At 38.4% G+C, this 15,836-nt stretch overlaps 1 protein-coding gene across 1 annotated transcript in view; it reads right to left on the reverse strand.

Annotated features, from left to right (window-relative positions):
• Positions 1–1,885: 1,885 nt before the first annotated feature.
• The window catches only part of LOC150088194 (uncharacterized), a 147,251-nt gene continuing 133,300 nt past the window's right edge, over positions 1,886–15,836 (reverse strand). Inside the window, exons 7-9 of the mRNA XM_090370067.1 lie at positions 6,048–6,185; positions 1,990–2,292; positions 1,886–1,893 (exon numbers count right to left, since the gene is read on the reverse strand). Coding sequence (XP_090226193.1) covers positions 1,886–1,893; positions 1,990–2,292; positions 6,048–6,185 — 449 coding nt within the window. The remainder of the gene's footprint in view (positions 1,894–1,989; positions 2,293–6,047; positions 6,186–15,836) is intronic.

Here is a 15,836-nt window from a genome sequence, read left to right on the forward strand (position 1 = left end):
TAATCTGCCTTCGCCTGCCTAACCGCCTTTGTGACTTGATTACAGACTAGTTTATATCTGCCATAGGCTTCTGTGTCACCTGATACTTTATATGCATCCCATACTTTTTTCTTCTCTGCCACGAGCCTCATTAATTCATGTGACATCCATTTAGGCCTAAACCTTGAACAGTATTTCTTAGTTGGAATGAAAAGCCTAGTAGCCTCCAAAATTAAGTCCCTGAAGGCTTCCCGTTTAGAATTCAATGTTGGTAACATCATCAGTTGATCCCACTGTACAGAATTTAAAAACTGTCTGAGGCCTTTACGTGGGATGCTTTAAAAGGCTTCCCAGGTATGTCTAGTTCCTTCAATAGTGCCTCTATTTTTTCAGCTTTTGTCAAGGGATACAGCCTGCTAATGAAAATATTTGTGTGGTCTCTTGTCAATTTCATATTCTAAGGCTCATATTAACCACTCTTGTTGCTGCTGTTTCAGAAATGCATTTGGTGAGTGGGGGGGGTGCTTTCATCAGTGCTGGCCTGGGCATCTGGCCTTGCTGGGCTTCATTCATGTTGGCAATCTTGGAGTCATGTTTCGCAGGTTGTAGCCTGACAATATAGGCCTTGTAGGCGCCATCTTTAGAGGGTGCAGATATTGCCACTTCTGGGCATCGCATTGACTCAAGTGAAGGCGGTGGGCATTCCTGTGAAACTTGGGGTTCAGGGACAAGAGACTTTGTAATAGGCTCAAGGACTTTCATTGCTGGTCTTCCAGCTAGTGCAGATGGTCGCTTAGAGAGTTATTTTCTGAGTGCAGTTTTCTTAGAATGCATTCAATGGGTTTCCAGTTTCTCTGTATTACAACAGCAAAAAGAGCATCTGACTGAAGCTTGTGATTTCAGTGACAAGCTTGTGATTATCAGTGACCCCAGGCAAAAGCTTGCTGTTTGTAGCCAGTTTACTGAGCATGACACCATTATGTCTATTGACATCATTTACCTCATTCAGCTTTCCAGGGGGAGCTTGTGGGGGAGGGAGGGAAACGAGCCAAAGGAGCTGCATGTCCCCTATATCTGACGAATTCCTTTTTTGTTTGCAGCAGTCAGCACATCTCCATTCTGATTTCCTCAGTTGTGCAGTCCTTTTTAACTCTTTTATACTATGCATAGTACAAAAAAGAACTGGCATGGTCCTGTACATTTTATCAGGCAGTCAGAAAGTTTTTTGTAGCTCGAGCAGGATTGCATATTTTTTGATGGCATCGTACCATAAATGCACTATTCACTACTGGGAGAAATATTGCAAGGTTGCTGAATAAATAAGAACACAGAGTACTTACTGACTAAGGAATGTTTCTCCAGGCAAGGATTAAGTCGAGTGGTGAGAAGCTGACAATATACTTTCAGCAGTAGGTGGACTCCAACTATCGAAAGAGCAAACACTGTGATCACAATGCCGAACTATGAGGTATGGTTTACCTTTAGCAATACTGCCAGGATTCCAAAAACACTTCAATAAATCACACATCACAAACTGTGAATATAAATCTAAGTCACTTAATGAAAATTGCAATTGTTACACTAGTTTAAGAAACAAAAAATAATTGAAAATCACGGAGCTTGAAAATCGCCTGACCCAAACAATCACATGCACGCACACTTGTTAATGTATACTAATTTCTTTTAAGATATAGAGAATCATCCTCACACAATCTATTAATTGCTATTTCACTTAGTCAACATTTTATGTAAACAACTTACTATGTAAAAGCTAATAGAATTGATTTTAAAGTTTAATATCCTTTGTGATTCTGCACAATAATAAATTTTATAACTGTATTTTTCTCTCACTAAAAGAAAAAATACAAAATAAAAAAAAAAATTCTGCTTAACAATGTATACTTTTTTAGAGCTCTAGAAAAGTAAAATAATGTTCAAAAACTTAAAAACATCCAGAACAAGGGGAAGCATATTAACTTAAAATTACTGATTAAAAATCAGTTAACTTACCTTTTAAAATCAGATCAACAGGGGCAGAATTGTGTGGTTCACTTACATCATTCATCAGTACCCTGCACCAATATCTACCTTGTCGACTTGCTTGTACACCTTGAATTTTAGTTTCATCAAATGTTACAGATGGGTTTAATGATTGAATATTTGCTAATGGAATGCCATCCTTTATCCACAAATACTGAATTTTGTTGTTTACAACTTTCTCTCTAATTGTTACCATACAAGTTAGTATTTTGGTATTAAAATCTTTCAAAATAAATGATGGTTCTGCTGAAGGGTAAATTAATACCTTTAAATCTATAGGGCAGAAAAAAAAATCTGGTATAAGAATACAGTATTGCAAATAAATTCAATATTCTGTGTTATTAACAGGTTGTCTCACAAAAATTTTAATTTCATGAAAAATACCTCCTATTTATTATGAATTGTGATTTATTACATGTTTCTGAACCAGAGGTTTGTGTTATATTTCTCAGTGATCTACATGTGAATAGCACTCTTACAGCATGTCCTCATTCTTTAAAGAAATGGATATAACAATTACCAAATTACTATAAATCTCCCTTTGCACATATGTTCCATTATATGAATACCAAATAACAGAGTCAACAACTAGCCCATTTGACATCATTTTTCTGGAATGGATCGTGGCATAAATTGAGGCAAGCTTCTAATACATTGGTAACTGCTGAAACAAACATATAACAAGCATACATCAATTTATGCCAAGATTCATTCCAGAAAAATTGTGACATAAAGCAATATATATACTGCTTTATGTACACAAGTATTTAATATACCAGAAGCAATATGACATTAGAACTAATTTGTCCTTCTATGTTCAATGTGTTTTGCAGCCTCACATTTTTGATGCTCAGAGGTCAATAGAACTGTCACATTTTAAATAAATAACTAGACTCTGTGACAGTAAGCATGTTAGTATGCCCTCCAATCTAGATTATTATAACCTGAAATCATTACATCACAGATTCAAAATAGATAAGGTCTCTTCATTTACAGAGATGATTTAAAGATTCTCTCCAAGCCCTCTGGCACAAACAATGCCAGTCTCAAATAAATCAAGTAATATATGCATTACATTAACTTTCCAGTGCTTTTCTTAAATTAATTGTTTTTCGTGTCTTGTTATTATTAAAGTGAAAAGGAAATAACTAATTATTTTTTTACCAATTAATTTAATTAACTAATAATATATAAAAAATAATTGTTTTCACTTCGTTTCATGTACCTCATAACATAATACAGACACTCCCCAGCTTACATAATACTTGACTTATGGAAATTCGACTCAGGGGAGGTTCCCACGGACTGGAGATGTGCAAATGTATCCCCAATTCACAAACGGGGATCGAAGGGTGACACGAGTAATTAGACCAGTTAGTTTAACTTCTGTTCCGGTTAAAATAATGGAGTCACTGGTTAAAGATGCATTGCGGGATCATCTAGACGAGACTGCTGCAATAATTCAGACACAGCATGGGTTTGTTAAGGGAAAGTCTTGTTTGACAAATCTGATAGGATATTATGATGTGGTTACAAAGGAACTGGATGCAAAAAATAATTTTGATATCATCTATTTGGATTTCAGGAAAGCTTTTTACACTGTTGCGCATGAAAGACTATTGTACAAATTGGAGCAGAATGGTATTAAGGGTAAGTTGCTGCAATGGATAAAAGGATGGTTAAGTGGGAGAAGACAGAGGGTGGTAATCAATGGGTGCTGCTCTTCGTGGACTAATGTTATTAGTGGAGTCCCACAGGGTTTTGTGTTAGGTCCACTGTTGTTTTGTATATTTATCAATGATATTGATGAAGGTATATCAGGCTTAATGTCGAAGTTTGCAGATGATACAAAGGTTGGCAGGGTTGTTAATGACAGTAATGGCAGTGTGCTACTGCAACAGGATCTAGATAATTTAGGCAGATGGGCTAAGAAGTGGCAACTGAAGTTTAACCTTGACAAATGCAAAGTACTGCATATGGGTAGAAGTAACCCCAGAGAAACGTACCAACCGTGTGGTACTACACTTAAGGTGGTAGAAAATGAAAAAGACCTGGGAATAATTGTGCAGGCAGATATGAAGTTTTCTGAGCAATGCAGACAGTATGCCAGGGCAGGTCATGGGGTTTTGTCAATGATATATAGGAATTTTGCTAGCAGGGAAAAGGAGGTGATTGTCCCTCTGTATAAGGCAATGGTTAGGCCATGCCTTGAGTACTACGTGCAGGTCTGGAGGCCTCATTTTAGGAAGGATGTAGAGTTACTTGAGCGTGTACAGAGAAGGGCAACAAGATTGGCGAGGGAATGAAGGAATCCTCTTACCAGGAGAGGCTTAAGATCTGCAAATTGCAGCAGCTGGAGACTAGGCACTTGTGAGGTGATCTGGTTGAGGTGTATAAGGCCTTGAATGGGTTGAGCACATTGAATTCTGATGGGATTCTTCCACTTGTTCAGCTTACAAACCTAAGGGGGAATAAATTGAAATTGAGGAAGGACAGATGTAGAATAGATGTGTGGAAATTTGCCTTTAGCCAGCGGGTGGTTAATTGCTGGAACAAACTTCCATCTGTTGTTGTGGAAGTTGATAGGTTAAAAAAATTTAAGGAGGAACTGGACAAACATTTAGAGGGGATTGTTTTGTAATTTTTTTTTTTTTTTTTTTGGCTGATGCTGCATAAGCTCATACACTTGCTTTCTTGCATCACATGCCACTTCTACTACTACCATGGCTCAATTGAAATATTTGAAGGTCAGAACTTATAACATTCCTACACTCTTTTGTCAAAACAAATATATACTGTACATTAATCTTTCAGGATTGCTTTCAGATGATTTGCATATCTGATGCGTCATAATTAGTGACACTGACTCTCTTATATGGCAGATCCAGTTAACTGATATTTTATGCAGTACAGTACCAAAAATAACAATGCAAAAAAAAAAACAGTTATTTATTAACAAACAGTAAAAGTGATGATCTCATTTCACTACATGAAGAAGCAGAATCCACTTGAACAAGTAATACACAATGATACCACTGATGACTTGTTAAAGAATGCACTTCACAAGTAATGTACACTGATTCTACTGCTTAGGAGTTTTGCAGAGGTGATTTTTGCAAGGACCTATGGGAGTAGAATCTTCTGGTGATAGTAATTTTTGTTCACTGAAAACCTAAGGCAAGCTAGCATAGTCCAGGGTCTGGATAGCTGATATCCTTGGGATGGAAAGAAATATCTCCAAAAGAACTGAGTTGTTTATGATTAGTATCAGGATAGGTCAAAAACCTGCATTCCAAAATTTCTGCCTTTCCTATATTAGGTATAATTAATGCCAATATGTCAGCCTCATAAGGAAGTATTGGATATAAGAATGTGGTGATATTTTTATATACCTGCAGAGGGCAATGAGCATAGATAATTTGGATTTTTGCTCCAGCAGAGACACTCTGCTTTATTGAGCAGTTGGTCAACATATGGACAACATGTAGAGGCATATGATGCAAGAAAGCAAGCTTATACAGCAACAGCCAAAAAAAAAAAACCTTCCCATTTCACCAATCCATTCACTCCAAAAGTTTGTCCACTTCTTCCTTGAATTTATTTAAGCTTGTTCCAGCATTCAACCACCCGCTGGCTAAAGACAAATTTCTGCACATATATTCTACAACTGTCTTTCCTCAATTTGAATTAATGCCCCCTCTAATGGTGTGCAATCTGAGCAAGAGGAAGAATCCCATCAGCATTGGGCTTGCTCAAACAGTTCAAGGCCTTATATACCTAAATTATACACCACATTTATGTACAACAGGCCATTTATGCTCTGATGTAATCCATACGTCTGAATAAAAATTATTGTATAGTCAGACAGCCTGTACAGAGCAATTAGGAGATAAGTATAAAACTCTTCCAATTATATTTTTATATGTCTTCTCTTGAATTTATATATAACAATGTGGAGTTGGTTATTAGCAGGTTTAAAAAAATGAAAGAGAGAGAGAGAACATAAGTTTATAAAAAGAATGACTTACCTAATGGCAAGTAAGGTCTTCTGCAAATTACTGTAGCCATTTCTCTACATGGAAGTGTATTTACATTGGTCTTATTTACACTAATCAAATTGCACATGCCTGCTGTGGATGGACTAGAATACTGAATCCAAATATTTTCTGGTGGAAAAGTAAATAAATAAAGTAGACTAAGTTAATGACTGTTTTGCACGAAATAACCACAATCTAAACACATTCTCCAAGTAATTTATTTTTAAAATTCTATTAAATGTTTTTTTTTGTGGTTAATAGCAATTTTTAAATTTTTAAAACTGATCGACATTTTTAAAATGTAGATCAATGATGTTGAATCCCTAATTTAACTAATACATTTCATTGTAACTGCTTTCTCTTAAACTGTCAAAATATTGGACTTTATTTTTATGCAAATTTAACATAATATTTGATCCCAGACATATGATATATAATTTTTTTCTACATACAATTTTTTTTTCTTGGCTTCAAAGGAAAAAACCCAAACAAGCGAATACTAAAAAGTGTTAAATGAAGTGCTGCACTTAACAGTGAACTGATGACAAACTTCTATGACACTAAGAGTATGCCACACGGAAAACAGGTTGTCAGCTTTGTCGTAAGCAGGAATGTGCAAAGGTACTTGGGAGGGGGGGGGAGCAAAAGGGGTTAAAGGGCCTCATTTATTTATGTTGAGACTTTGATGTCTCCCTCGATTGCCCCCCCAGATCAGGAGCCCCAGTTCAGCACATCCAAATGCCCCCCCCCATTTACATGGCTCTGCTAGTAAGCAGCACCAATAAGAGGGTATATGTTAATAGGAATGCACAAAGGCGAAGCATATTAGAACTAATCACTGCCAACTGTACTTATCTACCGACTAGGACTCGCCTGGGCACCCACCCCGGACTGCGTGGAAGTAAGGCCTGCCAGATAGCAGTAGTCACTGCACAGTGCTTCCACAAGAAGTCTCTTGTGTAAGCACTAAGATCACTATAATAAACACTAGATCAAAGCAATAAGAACACTGTGCACCCAGGCTGCCAAAATGGTACTGGGGCAGGTAGATAAGTACATTTTAGTCTCCATAAGAACCACTACCTGAGCCGAAGCTCATCCGAAGAGTAATTCCACGGATGAGCTTCGGCTCAGGTAGTGGTTCTTATGGAGGCTAAAATGTACTTATCTACCTGCCCCAGTACCATTTTGGCAGCCTGGGTGCACAGTGTTCTTATTGCTTTGATCTAGTGTTTATTATAGTGATCTTAGTGCTTACACAAGAGACTTCTTGTGCAGTGACTACTGCTATCTGGCAGGCCTTACTTCCACGCAGTCCGGGGTGGGTGCCCAGGCGAGTCCTAGTCGGCTAAATAGGCCTTGACTAACAGACTTTGTTAGTCTAAATAGATCGTGTAGCATAAACTGTTAATTATTGTTGTGTTGCATCATGTCAAAAGAACTGACTACAGCTCAGCCACGAGCTGAGCTAAGCCTGACTAGATTGACCAATGAGATGGACGTTCCTGTGTGCGACGATCCAACTGACCATGCATACTTCATGGAAGAAGACTCTTCTAATGATTCGTCAGTTATCGAGTCAGTACAGAGAACTGCCACGAAGCGGCTCAGAGAGAACTCCTCTGATGAGGATGGAGACTCACAGGAAAACTTCAAGGAATTGAAAGTAGTGCGTCAGCAGCTCCATGATTATATATTCAATGACTCGAATAAAGTTAACAGAGCGGCGATGTATAAAATCCTCAGTATGTGGGACCAACTGGAAGCCAAGGCAACAGAAGTTTTTGCCGAGAACCAGTCGCTCAAAGGCGTCTCCGTAGCCAGGTGGGCAGGAGCAGCAGTGCGTAGCACATGCTTCTTGATTAGACCGGGGTTCGAGCCCGTGAGCCACCAGATATGGAGGATGCGGAAAGGTCAGGGAATGACCACCGCATATCCCCGGAGCAATATGGCCTTAGTTGCTAATGCTCCTAAAAAAAACCCAAATAACAAATAACAGTCGCTCAAGGCGATGTTGAAGATGAGTCAGTCCTCAGTCAATGTTGCGCCCAATTCGTATGTGTATGTCGTGCGTAGTCTGATGAGCTTACCACCAAAAAAGAAGGAAGTGCACGCCGTATTAATAAAGGCTGATACCGATTCTCTTAAGACCAGTGAAGATGTGAAACAAGTTGTTTTACAGACTGTAAAGCCTGTTCTAAAGAGTGTCAATGTTCGTCATCTGAGAACCATTAAGGACAAAGGAGTTGTGCTGGAAGTAGCCAGTAAAGAAGATGCACAAAAGATTTTAAACTGTGAAACAATTAAGGCGAAGGGAATGAAAACTGAAGGTTCCTAAGAAGTTAGGCAAGCGCCTAATTATTTATGACGTCAACCCAGATGTCAAAAAAGCTGATTTCCTGTCTGAGATGTTCGAGTGGAACTTCAGTTCTCAAGGGATAGATAGAGCTCAATTCCAAGCAAGTGTTGTTATCCAGTCTATTGCAAAAGTTACAAATAAAGATACCAAAAACTGGATCACTGAGGTTCCCACAGAGTTGTGGAAACATTCTGATCGAGAACGGCAGAGTGTTTCTACATTGGTCGTCATACAAGGTGCGTGACATCTTTCTTAAGGTTAAGTGTTTTAAGTGCTTTGCCTTTGGGCATCAAGAAAGAAGCTGTAAAGCCAAAGCTGTTTGTGGCCACTGTGCTGGTGAGGGACACTTTCAGAAGGACTGCCCTAAAAAGGCTGAGAAGTCTACCTGTGCGAATTGCTTGAAGCGTGGAGGTACTACTGACCACTCAGTGCATAGTAGGGAATGCCCTATCTACAAAAGTTACCTTAAGGTGATTAAAAGCAAAGTTGCTTATGGAACAGTTCTCTCTTGGTCAGTTCTCCTGCTGCTCAGCAGACCGTGTTGGTTCCCTTTGACTGTCGGTCTCCCCCGATGTGTGCTGCTTTTTGCAGTTCTCAGTCTCAGTTTAAGCTTGTATAAATTGTATAGTTGTATATAAGTAAGTAGTGCTTGGAGCACTACTGTAAATAAGAGTTTTCCCGCATGTTAGCGGAAGTTAGTTTTGTGTAACAACTGCTTGTCTTTGTAAATGTATAGTTTTGTGTATATAATAATTGGTGTAAATATGGTGCATATAGTGTATATATAATGTAAATATGGTGCATATAGTTGTATATAATGTATATATGGTGCATTTAGTTGTGTATATAAATAAACATGTTGTATATATAAAAAATATATTGATGTATTTATGGTGCAAATTTGTAGATGACTTCTAAATTGATTTGAGTATTGATTTGGTTCTGATCAGAGCAATCAGATCTTAATAAAAAAAATTGTGTAAATAGCTAAAATTAAAGGGTAGTAGCGACCTACCTCCACGGGCAAGGGATGCTAAACTTTCCTGCTAATCTCAGCAGGGAAGGCTAAATAGGTCGAAAATAGCTAATTTGCATTGTTGCGCCTCTTGCGCCAGGAAACGCACCAGCTCAGTGTACATATGATGATGATGATGATGTACTTATCTACCTGCCCCGGTACCATTTTGGCGGTCTGGGTGCACAGTGTTCTCATTGCTTTGATCTTGCGTTTATTAGAGTGATCTAAGTGTTCCAATAAGAGACTTCTTATTACTGTGCAGTGACTACCGGGTTTTTCCGTTAAGAAGCCCATGGGCTTGTATATGGTTTTTGCATTTTTAAGGTTCTCATGTTGTCCCTAAATAGAAGCCCATGGGCTTCTTAACGGAAACAGGTTTATTTTGAAATAATATTTATTTGATTAATGAAAGGCTATTTTTATTTTAAATAATATTTATTTGATTAATGAAAGGTTATTTTTATTTTAAATATTGCAACATTGGAACAGTATGAAATTAAAAATTATTCTTATTATATTAAAAAAATATAAATATATAAGACAAATAATAATTGCAAGAAGAGAATTATTTATATTAGTAATTTTCATTCAAAACCTGTTGTATCAGAGCAATCCAAGTTAGTAGTGGAAGAATTGTTGTTTTCGTCTTCATCCAATTCCATTAATTCTTCATCACTTCCATCACTAGCAGCCAGATCATCAGATTCAATTTCAAGTCCATGATTTGTTTCAAAGATAATTCACAATTTTTGATTTAATATATTGGTTGCTGGTATTTCTTGTCCATTTGCAGCAATGCCGCAACATTCAAATGCTCTTTGAATTGATTTTGATTGGATTGTATTACAGGCAGAAATAACCATTTCAACAATCTTTTGGTAAGATAGTCTTTTACTATATTCTTCTGGAGTAAATTCAGCAGTTTCTTCTCTTACCCAATTATCCCATTCCTTTCTCATAGATTTTTTCTGAACCCTGAATCCGCACCACCAACATTTTTGCTCCCAACAAAGTGAAGAGTGCAATCTCTTGCCATGTCAAAGTAACATGGAGTTTCATCCATATTAAAAACACGATCACTTGTCATTCCTGCTGTAGCGTTATTTACTTTAATTAAGTATTGCTTTACTTGTTCCTGCGTTTCCTTTGGATCGTGATTATCCAGTTGTCCATGATGAGTTATTTTACGTGATCTAATCCGATGTCTCCTGGTCCATCCAAATAAGAACTTGTTGCTTACTTTAAAAGCGGGTGGTATTTTAAGGCCAAATTCTAGTGAGAAAATATAGTTTTGCAATGTGTTATAGGTAACTGATCGGTGGTTATTTCGTTCCTTTTGAAAAATTCAAATAGTTTTTTCTCAATTTCGGGATAAAACGCCTTCCTTCCTGCACCCTCAAGACGTTTGTGTTTACGTTTTTTAACCAGCTTCAATAATTCTGCTTCTTGCTGCAACCAATGGCAAAGATTTTTCCTGTCAATGCCTGTTTGTTGCGATATGGAATTTTGACTTTCCCCTGCTTTTAAATGTGTCACAAACTTTAGTTTTTCCTGGATAGTATACGATTTTCGTTTACTAGACTTTTTATTTTCCATTTTTAGGGTTAAATATTCTGACAACGAGTAAAGACGTGCAGTTCACATCTATTGCAATGACATCTCGGGCATGCGCAGAGCGCCGATATACGGTACATTACAAGAAAGCGTGTTATTATTTGTCCCCAATAAAAGCCCATGGGCTTCTATTTGGAAAACAAAATCCTAATATAGGCCCAGATGGACCTATATTTGGGTGGGCCTCTTAACGGAAAAACCCGGTACTGCTGATTGGTTTGGCCTCACTTCCACACAGTCTGGGGTGGGTGACCAGGGGCTCCTGATCGGCTAAGTAGGCCTTGATCGACGGACTTTTGTCGGTCAAAAATGTTGTAGTGTGGGACTATTGGATTCGAACATTGTGTTTCCATATAAGCCATTACATTATAAAAGTACTGTTGCAAAACTTGTCTGTATTACAACCATGTCAAAGAGCAAGCTATCATTAAAGACTCTAGACAGTGAGGCTATGGACATTGCTTGTCCTGGCGGTTCTGGCTCTGCGGACGGTAGGGTTGGGACTGATTCGTCAGGCTCAGCACAAGTTGTGCTCGAGAGACAAGCCACTAACTTGGTGGATACCATGGATGGAGACTCCTCCAGTGACTCGGCGGTTGTTGAGTCAGTGCAGAGAACTGCCGCAAAGTGGCTCAGACAGGACTCCGACGAAAACGAAGGAGATCCACAGGAAAACTTCAAAGACATGAACGTTGTGCATCAGAGACTCCATGACTATATGTTTAATGACTCAAATAAGGTCAACAGAGCGGCTATGTATGCCATTCTTGGAATGTGGGATCAGCTGGAAGCAAAGGCTATCGAAGTGTATGCCAAAAACCAGTCGTTAAAGGTGATGTTAAAGAGTCAGTCCTCTGTCAGCGTTGTGCCCACATTGTACGCGGATGTTGTACAAAACCAGACGAGTTCTGTTCCAAAGAAGACGGAAGTGCACGCCATTTTGATCAAATCGGATTCCAAGATGCTAAAGACCAGTGAGGATGTAAGACAGACTGTCTTACAAGCTGTTAAGCCTGTTCTGAAGAGCGTGAATGTCCACAGAATGAGAACCATTAAAAATAATGGAGTTGTACTGGAGATTTCCAGTCAAGAAGATGCTCAAAAGGTACTTAACTGTGAGACAATAAAGGCAAAGGGTATGAAGACTGAGGTCCCCAAGAAGCCTAGTAAACATCTCATCATCTACAACGTAGATGGTGATGTCGAAAAAGAAGATTTTCTCTCAGAGCTTTTTGAGCGTAACCTTAGTTCTCACAATGTGAGCAGATCTCTGTTCCAATCGAACACCATAGTTAGGTCAGTGGCGAAAGTCACAAATAAGGACACTAAGAACTGGATCATTGAGGTTCCCACAGAGTTGCGGAATATCTTGATAGAGAAAGGCAGAGTGTTCCTGCACTGGTCGTCCTACAAAGTCCGTGATATATACTTCACAGTGAAGTGTTTTAAATGTCTTGCCTAAGGGCACCAAGCAAATAACTGTAAATTAAAGGCTGTGTTTGGCCATTGTGCCAGGGAGGGCCACTTTCTTAAGGAGTGTCCAAAGCAGGCCGAGAAGCCTACTTGTGTGAACTGCTCGAAGAGCGGTGGTGCCTCTGACCATTCTGTTCGTAGTAGGGATTGCCCTATCTATAAGAATTACTTTGGATAGTTGTTTATGGATAGTTTTCCATAGCAACTGCTCAACAAATTCAGCTTTCTTTTGGTCAGTGCTCTTCCTGCTGCTCAGCAGACAGGGTGGTGCTCTTTGAGTACTGGCTTCTCCTTGTGCCGACCGTTCATGGTGGCTGAAAGGCTCAGGTTCCATACCATGGTTGTACAAATATATATAGAAATGTAAATATGTGAGTTGTGCTTAGTACATTGTAAATAATGTTTATTCCCGCACGTTAGCGGATGTTAGTATTGTCTTGCAACTGCTTTTCGTTGCCTTATTATGGTGATATGTAAATATGAAGCTAAACGCTTAGCTCATGTACAGTAGTTGACTTGTAAATTAACTGTAAATTTTGATTGTGGGTTAGATCAAAGCAATCAGATCTTACATAAATAGTGTACAAAGTGTAAACATTTTAAAGGGCAGTAGCGACCTGACTCCACGGGGCTAGGCAGGGTAAACTTCCTTGCTGGTTTCCAGTAAGGAAGGCTAAATAGGTCGATGTAAATAGCTAAATTGCGTTGTTGAGCTTACTGCTCCGGAAACGCTCCAATGAGTGTACACATGATGATGATGTACTTATCTACCTCCCTGTCGGAATTATTTTTATAGCTTAAGTTTAAGCTTGCAAACCAGCAAGCTTAAACTAAAAATAATTCCAACAGGAGATAGATAATTGCACGGTTCATTAATTTTTAATCACAGATATCAATGATTTAATTTCAAAGATTTTCAATATAGGACAAAAGAGGCAAACAATACTGAAATTTTCATATTAGCCAAAAATTGGGACGAAATAGGTAGTGAAATTAACCTTCTGTCACTCATGATTTAACAAAGATGCTCATGTGGTATCTGTGAAATACCCTTTTTTATTATAAAAAATTTTATTTAACCTTTTTTTAATGAATTGAAAACAACAATATATTAATTATGATTTGGTAAAAACAATTAAAAAATATGGAAAAAAATATAAATAAAAAAAGGAAAAATTTTATTGTTTTTTTAGGATTTTCAAGGTCATTCATTCCCACTTGAAACAGAGATGTTCACGTAACATCTGGCAGATGCAACATGCATCTGCATTTTTGCCAGCTGTTAAACCCAAAGCTCTACAGTAAGATCAGCCACCTGTCACTGGCATTTCACAGACACCATGGGAATGAGAACTGCTTAGAAGGCAGATGCTTTTTCTCACCTGGCTTCTGTTAAATGCCACATTAAAAATTAACATCTCATAATTCACAGTACACCAAAATAAAAACAGAAAATACCATATAAACAGTTAGAGAATATTGGTGTACAAAGGTATACTGGAGGGATTTGATTCCATTTACAATTAAAAAAAAAAAAAAAAAGAAAAGAAAAAAAGTGGCATCTGGAAGATGCTGAAATTGCAGCAGATGGTAAGTTGTATTACTTTTATTTTATTGCAATGTATTATATTATAATTTTGATTTGTTTTTCTCATATAAATAGTTATCTTTCTAGTAAAAAAGGCCTACGTGCTCTGGATTCATTACGAAAATTTATTTTGTTTCTCAGAGCAAACTAAACATAATTACAATTAATAAGCTTTCGGCTGGGAGGCAGCCTTCTTCAGATTGAATACATTATAATTTATTATGTATCCAATTTACCAACTTCCGGTCAGCACACACGCGGCGCCACCTCCTCTCCACTGCCCGAACCTTGCTAACTCGCGCCTGAACACACTCCAGCTCCGCAGATGAGAGACGCAAAGAGATCACCAGAGTCAAAGTAGACCTTACGAAGTGTGGCTATCCCATCGACGTCCTTGACAGGTGTGATCTACAGGCACGCGACAACGTGACGACCAACAGCAATGCCAACAGTGACAAGTCATCCACGAGGGCATTTATCCCATACAACCCCAACCTGTCACAACAGATCGGTAGAATCCTAAAATCATATGGGATAAAATGCATCCAACTCCCAGGCAAGAAACTGCGTTCACTTATCTCCAACGTAAAAACACCCGTCCCCACTCTTCTACAGAGCGGTTTGGTCTATCGCATCTCTTGCCGTGACTGCACCAGCTGCTACTTTGGAGAGACTGGACGTCGACTCGAGAAACGTCTCTCAGAACATAAAAGGGCGATCCGTTTGGCAGATGTAGAACACTCGGCTATCGCCGAGCATGTCTGGACAACCCGCCACGACATCGACCCACACCGCGATGTCGTGGTTGTGGACAGGTCCCACCATTACCTAAAGCGCACCTGGTTGGAATCGTTAAATATAAAATGCTCGGATGCCTCTTTGAACAGGAACAGTGGTTGCCAAGTTAACCCCCATCACAGAGGCAGTAATTCTATCCATAGACAAACGCTGGCCACGTCACCACCATATGTCACAGCCACAAACATCAACAAACAATTAACCACGCGCCTCACGCACCATCCTGGCAGTGCACATCTCTATTCCAACTGCCATTTATGTATTCAATCTGAAGAAGGCTGCCTCCCAGCCGAAAGCTTATTAATTGTAATTATGTTTAGTTTGCTCTGAGAAACAAAATAAATTTTCATAGTTATCTTTCTATACATTAAAATAATTTTCCTCATTAAATACGTTACATATCGTATTAAATAAATATGATATGTAACGTATTTATTGTGGCAATAGTCTTTTGTATTTAGTGAACCGTTACTTATTCGAAATAGTGCAATACTGTACATGTAAACTCATTATTAAGGATGAGCACAAGATGCAGATGAAATGATGCCTTCCACACTACGATTGTAGCTTTTCTTTAAGAGTTGTCTTTGGTGTATCTACACCAATATTATATAGATATAGTAACATATTCATAGCTGAGAAAGAGAAAGCGAGCATGGGGCAAAGGCCCCTAGTTGGTATTGCAAAATTAAAATTTCATTATTGTATAATTTTGCTAATTTTATAGGCCGAACATCCAGATTATGGGTCACGTTGTCACCACATTGTGGGCTTGGCCAATTTTGGTCGGATTCAAGTAATTGTGGTTTTTTCAATAAACTTTAATTTTTGGCTGGGATACAAGCAAAAGAATACCTTCTTTTGCTTGGATTCAAGCAAAAGAAGCCACTTCCTCCAAAGGTGTACCCATAATCTGGAGTATAACCATTT

The sequence above is a fragment of the Mastigoproctus giganteus genome, chromosome 3 (genome assembly GCF_048544385.1).
Source record: "Mastigoproctus giganteus isolate SK-2022 chromosome 3, ASM4854438v1, whole genome shotgun sequence".
In the NCBI taxonomy this organism is placed as follows: Eukaryota; Metazoa; Arthropoda; class Arachnida; order Uropygi; family Thelyphonidae; genus Mastigoproctus; species Mastigoproctus giganteus.